The following is an 8,353-nucleotide window of genomic DNA, read 5'->3' as shown; positions in this document are numbered from 1 at the left end:
GGCCAACAATTTCCGGGTTGATCGAGAGCTCCGGGAGACTACATTACAACTACCAACATCCAAATACATCCATCTAATCCAATACAAAGCATCCCACAGTTTCACCGTGGCCATATTATACCATGTCCACAAGAAGCCACTACCAAATATGGATAGATAGGCCAAGTTGGTGGCAGGGGCAGTGCTTGCAAGCGATGTGACTAATGAATGCTGAGCGATTTACTTACTCCTATTGGAACTAAATAGAGATAACCTACTCAAATTTGATCCATTGTGTCGATTGGGTACGACTTTTTTTTAATCTTCATAAGTCTCATCTGACCATTTACCATAAACCCCAAGCCGGAATTAGGCTTAACTGATCCCAAGCCATGGCTTCTTGCCCGACTAATAATTATATTACACAAAACTGAGTCGAACCAGTTTCAAGTCTTACAACCAGAGGCAAGACCTATCTCAAAACTAAGCAACAGCCGATTCAGCTCGGGCTCGCTCCTCTGCTCAAACACGGCCTCGGTGGGGTCTTGTACGGGTTCCATCAGGTCGATCGAGAGAAGGTTGCGATGGAGCCGTCGAGGGGAATCATTATCATCATTAAAAAGTAAAGTGGGAAGTGGAAATAAAAGTCAGCGGTGGACATGTTTGAACTTTGACCGATTCCACCTTCTGCTCTGCTCTGCCGTCTGGTCCAAGGCGGTGGTTTGACTCTGACAATTGAGCTGAGCTGAGCTGAGCAGAAACGCAGACGAAGACGGCTGCCCTCCTTCCCCTTCTCACCCAACTCATACTCCTCCTCCTTTGCATTGCTTCCGACATAGAAAGATGACATTTTTAATGATGGGAATGGGATTCCATTATTTTTATCGTACTCCCAACATCCCCTTGCCTTTCCCCTGTCATTATAGTTGAATATTATTAGATTTCTTGGCGGGTGAGGACAATTGGGTGGACTTTCACCTCTCCTTCTCCTCCTCCTTCATCGGTCTTCTCCTCCTCGTCCTCCTCGAGCTTCTGGTTTGGAATTTGGGAAGCTTCTCAATCCTTAATTGGGGGCATCACCCTCATCTCGCGAATTGCAGATCCAGCTCTCCTCCTTCGGTTTCCGGTGAGTTTCTCCCACCTCCATGCCTCGTTTGCCCCAACAGGCTCAACCCCTTAAATCTTCTCCCCTTCTTTGATTGATAGTTTCACTCATTTATCTACCTGGGCTTTTTGCTTTTCTCTTTCCTTTTATGACTGAGCAAAGTTTCTATTTTGGGTAGCTTGTTATGTCATTGTTTTCCATTTATGTTGCCCCGGTTGACAGTTTGGTGGTTTGGGTTCTTCCTGAGCTGCCCTGCTACTTAAATGGGTCCTAGTTTCCGGTTGCTTCATGAAGTTCATCTCTTGATTCTCTGATATTAGGTTGCTGCTGGGATTGTAAGAAGATATAGCTGTTAAGAACTTCAATAGGATTGCTCGGCAGATTCTGTGTTGGGAGTTTCCATTGATCAGGGCTGCTCGAGTTGATCCCGTGACCCTGTCTTGTATGGGAAGATTGGTGGAAAGCTGAATTTTAGTTGGGTTTTTGGACAAAATGGGAGGGCTTTGTTCGAGGGCTGCAATTAAGCAAAACCCATACGCAGATACAAATGGGAGCTTAAACCCTTACAAGTCCGCCCCGGTTTATCGCTCTAGCGTGCAGAGCAACACTATAATTCCTCCACAGGCACGGGAAGTTATGGAGAAACAGTCCCGGGAGCCCAAACAATCTCAGGAGCCAGCTCAGGCTGTTCGTCAATCAAGCACGGCTCAGTATTCAAGTAATGACGATGATTTTTACGACGGGATTCCTCGGTATACGATGCAGAAATCTAGATCAGTTAGGTCCACCCAGGCGGCAGTTGCAAAGGTATGTCCTGATGCTGGATGAGAATCAAGATTTGGAATTGTTTATTAGAGTTGCCAAATTATGGTTCTAAAACTTATAATTGTGATATAATTAGCATCCGTCAATATTGCTTTCATTGATGGCAGTTCTATTTCCTTCCTTTTTTTGTTTTTGTTTTTGTACTTCCTTTTGAGTTAGTTGATGCTTAAGATCACCCTAAAGTTGAAATGGGCTATGAAAAATGGAATAAAAATGTCTCTTATGTAAACAATGTAGAACCGTAATTCTAGAATCACAAATCTAATGGTGAATTTTGATTCTCGTCCCGCATTATGGCCTGTCTGATTAAATGTTGGAGTCATCTTTTTTCTTTCATTTGACTGATTAACATATGCCTGTATTGATGAGCTATGGGGAGACTTATACGTGTTAGATGAAGCCTTATTGTTCTACTTAAATATATGGAATTGATTTAGAGGAATGCAAATGCATGGGGCACCGAGACTTAGACATATAAATCTCGGTGGCCCACGCATTTCCTCTAAATCAATTCCACGCATTTAAGTAGAACATGATTTAAAATTATTACTTAAGTTAAATGAGATGCTGAAATCTTCTAGCTTTAATTCTTCTAACTTTAAGAAGTGAATGTTCCTAAACAACAAAGCAATGGAAAGCATACAACTTGTTGATGACTCATTGAAAGCAGGTAAAAAAGAAATGTAAGGTGCTCATAACATCTCTGGAAAGTCAAAATCTGCAAATACGCGTGAATTGTTCAACCAAGATTCCTTTTTCCTGCATGGAAGCATATATGCACCACGTAGTAATGGCATGTTGCTTAAGTTCTGGTTAGATTCGAATTACATGAGCATTGTTGAAAATGTGTAGAGTGCTTTTTAATAGTTGGAATATGAAAAGGGATGTGGTATTGGTGTTGAAACTTATGCCATGTAGATTCACTTTCCAGTTTGATGTACCAAACCTGAACTCAGTACCCACCGGACCGAGAAAAGACACTTCTTGTTGAATCATATGAAGCACAACTCCACATTGTGGAAAGGTGCCACCGTAAATCTGAAGAGTGCGGCAATCTTGCATTTTGCAGGTTTCAGAGGTTAGCTCACGGTTAGGCAGAGGAGCTATTGAAGTCTTTGATGCTCTTGGGAGTAGTGTGACAAATTTAAATGCTAACAGTGGTTTCGCTTCTGGAGTGGCAACTAAAGGAAGTGAACTCGAGATATTAGCTTTTGAGGTGGCAAACACTGTAGTTAAGGGATCCAGTCTCATGCAATCCCTTTCAAAGAGGAGTATAAGACACTTGAAAGAAGTAGTGCTTCCTTCGGAAGGTGTTCAGCAGTTGATATCAAAAGATATGGATGAACTGCTAAGGATTGTTGAAGCTGACAAGAGGTAGAGACTATAAAATTTTTATAAGATATGGATGAACTGCAGGATTGTTGATCACCTATTGATTAATTGTTCTCAATCCCTTTGTTTATAGGGAAGAGCTGAAGATTTTCGCCAGTGAAGTAGTTCGTTTTGGGAATCGCTGTAAAGATCCTCAGTGGCACAACTTAGACCGCTATTTTGAGAAGTAATCTTTTTATTCTTTTTATGTATATTCTCTAGTTTAGTTTTTTTTATTTATATCATAATTAGTGATAGCTTATAAGCTTCTGTTTTGTACAGAATAAAAAGAGAATTAACTCCGCAGAAGCAATTGAAAGAAGAGGCTGAGACCGTGATGCAGCAGTTGATGACGATGGTTCAGTATACAGCAGTAAGTGTCGACCTAGTGTAATCTAAGATTGAACTTTTCTCCGAAGGGTAGCCATGAGATTGCGCAATAGATGAGCTTTTGTGTTTAAAGTTAATTAATGTCTGTGGATTTAGGATGAAAGTGGAATGTTTATGTTCATTTGAAGATGCTAAGAATATTATGATATGCAAGCTTGATACTAAAATAAAGTGAAGAAAAGTATTCCAATGCGGTGATGTTGATAATGCAGGTTGAATAAAAGATTAGTAAAGCTAAATTGATATTCTTTTTTCAGTGAATAAATGGATGATCTTTGACATCAATTCCCTTCTTATATAACCTCAATTAACTGATTTTTTGTCTGGCAATAGGAATAAAATCCCATGCTCATTGTTTCCATTCTCCTTGTTTCCATTTAGACATAAATGATGATGCCTTCCTACTTTTGTGATAGTAAAATGGTTCTTGTGTGTCCTCAGGACTTATATCATGAATTGCACACATTGGACAGATTTGAGCAAGATTATCATCGAAAGCGTTTAGAGGATGAGATTTCGAGTTCTGCACAGAAAGGTTTTCCACTTTTCTAGATAAATAATAGTGTGAATCACTAATTTCAGCTTAATTTAAGATACTTCTTCATGAGTTAGGGTGACAGTACGCTGATTGAAAGTTACTCAACTTCAAAAAGATATAAGCTGGCACAGAAGAGGCAAAAATCTGAATTTATATTGAGCAATCTTTTATGTATCTAAATATCTGGCCTACTATCTGATTTGCCGCTTTACTTATGCTTATGTAGAATTGACTTCTGGTATTTGCTCATATCCAGAGGACTTGCATTTGATGCTATTGGTATTAGAAGCTTGTTCCTCATATCCTTCTATGTTTTGTAGGTGATGGCCTGTCCATTTTGAGATCAGAACTTAAAAGCCAAAGAAAGCAAGTAAAGAGTTTGAAAAAGAAGTCGCTTTGGTCCAGAAGTTTGGAAGAGGTATCTCTTGAGATTACCTGCTGCATTCCTATCATGAATCATCTAAATTATTTGATAATTTCTAAATGTGTATTTTCTATCTTAAAAACGAAGACCTTATTATATTTAGTAAAGCATCATAAGATTGGCTGAAGAGGGTCTATCTGCCTGCTTGAACTGGAGAATAAATGATGTAAGAAATGATTCATAAGATAGAAGCAATGATTGGTTTCCTAATTTGCAGGTGATGGAGAAGCTTGTAGATATTGTTCATTACTTGCTTCTGGAAATTCATAGCACTTTCGGTGCTGCTGGTATGTAATCTCTCAAGGTCTTGAAATTAATGATCTTAGGCTTAGATTTAATTGCATACTTCATCTATATATCCCGGGAAAAATGTTCTTTCGGGTCACAAATATTGATACAACAGATCACAAGTTTATTATTTGTTTTCCTGTGAAGAGAAAATTGTGTTAGATGACATTGTTGCGCATGATGTGAAACTGAACTTCTTGTGTTACTAGACTGAATGACTGACAATCACCTTTGCAGATGCTGATGTACCAGCAAAGCCATCTGGACCGAGTAACCAGAGACTGGGACCTGCCGGCCTTTCCTTGCATTATGCAAATATAATAATCCAAATTGATACTCTTGTAAGTGTGTATATATATATATATATTTCAAGTTTATCCTCTTTGAGCCATTTGTCGAGTGTCACTTACAATCTGAACTTGCTAGTGACCAAGGTAACATCTAATGCTGTCTTATGGCAGCAGAATGAAAACATATGTGCAGACACATAGTTCTGTGTGCTTTTCTGTAACTGACCTTGAATATTTAAGAAAAAACTCTAAATAAAGAAAGAAAGTAGAGGCTTGCTCGATATTGGTAATAGATTACAAGTGGGAACAATGTGGTATCTCTTTTGCAGATGCTAAGGTAAATGAATAGATGCTGGTCCCTTTCTTTATTTGTGTCAATTTGGTACTATAGTAGACACAAGATTCTTATGACTATATTATGAGTTGCCTACTGATACTTATGTCTAAATTTGACTTGAGAGTTCAAGTCAAGTTAATGTCCAAGACAAAATGTTGTTCAGTAAGATAGCTGAGAGGCACAAAGAAACAAAGTATAGCCTTAACATGAGATATCAAGAGGAGGAGGATAATTATTTGTTCTTCTTTCACTTGTAATTTGTCTCTCGAGCATTTTACGTTCTTCTATGGGTCTTTGTAAACTAGGCAGTTACGACTGTCAAGCAGGGATTTACAATGGTCTTATGAGAAACCACTAGTTTAGATTTTGTTTTTTATTAGTACCCTGCTACATTTTGTTCTTTAGGTTGTACCATATTGTGCACCTGAAGTTTGTGTATTCTAATGTTCTTACCATTATTTTCATTATTAATCCTATCAGGTAGCTCGTTCCAGTAACATACCAGTGAATATGAGGGATACTCTGTACCAAAGCTTACCTCCTAGTATAAAGTCTGCTTTGCGCCCGAAGATACATTCTTTCGTTGCCAAGGAAGAGGTACTTGTCTCATTCTACAACATTTCTTTTTTGCTGATGTTAGTCTGAACCTTTTCCTCGCGTAAAGGACTAGAACTGCTAATTTGGAATTGTTTCCTCTGGTTCACTTCTGCAGCTTTCTGTTGTGGAAATCAAGGCTGAGATGGAGAAAACCTTGCAATGGCTTGTGCCGATTGCCAGTAACACGGCCAAGTAAGATCGTTTTCCTTACATGTGTTCTGTTGCACTAATATTCTGATATAAATTTCCAATCTTTGTTCTGATTTCTCTTTCTCGAAATGCACTTGTAACAGAGCGCATCATGGTTTTGGATGGGTCGGGGAATGGGCAAATACTGGGTAAGAATCTGTACGCTGACTCTATTCTTCCATTTTTTCCCCTATATTTTTCCATTTTGTCCTTATTTTAATATAATTTCATATGTGCAGTTCTGAGGGAAACAGAAAACCCACAGGACCAATTGATGTGATTCGCATTGAAACCCTTCACCATGCTGATAAGGCGAAGACTGAAAGCTATATTCTCGAGCAGCTTCTATGGCTCCACCATTTGGTAAGCCAATCAGCTAAGAACGCTCCAAATAATGGAGGTCCTACAAAGTCCCCCATGAAATCCCCGAACTGCTCAACCCCTCAACAGGAGTCGGGAGATAAGCCCAGCAATGGAACCAATGGTGAAAGTTCCCCCTCAAAAGCATTGTTAACCCCAGAAGACAAGGAAATGCTACTGGAAATAGTTGATAGGAAGATCAGATGCCGGGGTGTCAGCAAGAGCCAGGACTTTGACTCCATGAAACTGAAGTTGAGAAAGCACGATAGATTGAGCAAGAGTTCCAGTTACTCTCCCGCGGGGGAGAGTAAGGCGAGTGAGGAACCACTCCCATTTAAGAGGCTTTCCTCAGGGATTCCAGCAATCGATTTCGGCATCAATAAAGAGAAGGCATTGGATGTGATCGACAGAGTTGAGGTTGTCAGATAAAATATACATCCGGATTGGGGTAGGCAAACATAAGGTACGGAGATGAGGGTCTTCTACATGCAAATGCACTTGATTTATTTGTGTCGGTGTACATAGATAGCATTTTGAGAGAGAGTGATTCCGTCTGCATAATGCACAGTGATAGGGTAAAAGTATTTATTCAATGCTACTCATTTCACGTGGTAATATCTGGAGTACTCGAGATTTGCTGCATATTTGTTGTGATATATACATGTAAGGGAATGCAAGATAAATATTGTTTTCTTGGAGTTTAAGAAAGTTTGCATATTTTATAGACCGATTACTCAGACTAGCTGATACACATTTTTCCTAGCACTTGGTGTTTCTTCCACGGTCGTGCTCCGGCTTTGTAAGTTGTTTGCTGTCCCAATTCTGGAAGGCTGCCTCTGTTCTTATCCTGAGATCTATAATAGTCCCCAGTCTTACTGTTTCTGATGTTAGGCTTCTCTTCGTGGACTTATTCAGCTGTAAACTTGTCATGCCCAAATTAGCTGTTTAAGATGTAGATTAGATCGATCCAAGTCGGGTCTGCTAGACGTCTTTTTTTTTTTTTTATTCCCGTATTGCACACGCTTCTACCATGTTCGTGGTCATCAGACCGAACAAATTCTCCTCGAATCAGGTTCTTTGTTCGCTCACATGCACCGTTCTGCGCTATGATCCACTGAGTTGAAACCGTCCTTGCCCAAAACATTTATATAATATGTCCATGCATATATATATATATATATATACACACACGTATATTCCAAGCTAAAAAGCAAGGAATTGTTGTAAGCAACCTTTGGTCTAAAACTCAACTTGCGTTCTGAAATATCAAAGCAATAACGCCTTTTTTTTATATTTCTTCATGCAAAGTACATATTTTATGGTATACCTCGAGAAAGTCCTGTATATAATGAATATTTCATATAACTTGTATTACAAGTTGATTGATATTAAACACCTCAGTACAAGTAATTACGAATTTGAAAAATGGTGGTTTTAGAAAAAGAGAAAAAAAATTAAACCTTGCGACAGAGTGTCATATAGTATACCAGTTATACATGAAACTTTCTCCACCCATCCCCCTTGTCGGCTGATTCCCAACTGAAACGTCTCCTCAGATGTCACCTCCTACCTTTCCTTCATTGTTACCTTTGACCAAATTTTTGTTCTATTGTCATCCATTTCTCCCTATCCACCATGACCCAACTTCACTTGTAGCTTT

At 39.2% G+C, this 8,353-nt stretch overlaps 1 protein-coding gene across 1 annotated transcript; it reads left to right on the top strand.

The window, feature by feature from the left end:
• The first annotated feature begins 560 nt into the window (after nt 1-560).
• LOC116199529 lies at nt 561-7,426 on the top strand. The gene is made up of 13 exons (XM_031529905.1): nt 561-1,105; nt 1,405-1,891; nt 2,979-3,283; nt 3,375-3,467; nt 3,563-3,653; nt 4,112-4,205; nt 4,529-4,626; nt 4,850-4,919; nt 5,158-5,261; nt 6,028-6,144; nt 6,260-6,336; nt 6,438-6,482; nt 6,573-7,426. Exons 2-13 carry the CDS (start codon nt 1,577-1,579, stop codon nt 7,120-7,122), a joined length of 1,959 nt encoding a protein of 652 aa, XP_031385765.1. The 5' UTR covers nt 561-1,105; nt 1,405-1,576; the 3' UTR covers nt 7,123-7,426.
• Nucleotides 7,427-8,353: the final 927 nt, after the last annotated feature.

This window comes from Punica granatum, chromosome 3, assembly GCF_007655135.1.
Source record: "Punica granatum isolate Tunisia-2019 chromosome 3, ASM765513v2, whole genome shotgun sequence".
In the NCBI taxonomy this organism is placed as follows: domain Eukaryota; kingdom Viridiplantae; phylum Streptophyta; class Magnoliopsida; order Myrtales; family Lythraceae; genus Punica; species Punica granatum.
This window is presented reverse-complemented; position numbering and strand designations above follow the sequence as displayed.

Excerpts from the sequence above, each read along its gene's own strand:
- LOC116199529 (XM_031529905.1), top strand. The coding sequence starts at position 1,577 with ATGGGAGGGCTTTGTTCGAGGGCTGCAATTAAGCAAAACCCATACGCA. Across the intron at positions 4,627-4,849 it reads GGTCCAGAAGTTTGGAAGAG|GTGATGGAGAAGCTTGTAGA; the intron begins GTATCTCTTGAG and ends CCTAATTTGCAG. Across the intron at positions 6,145-6,259 it reads CTTTCGTTGCCAAGGAAGAG|CTTTCTGTTGTGGAAATCAA; the intron begins GTACTTGTCTCA and ends TCACTTCTGCAG.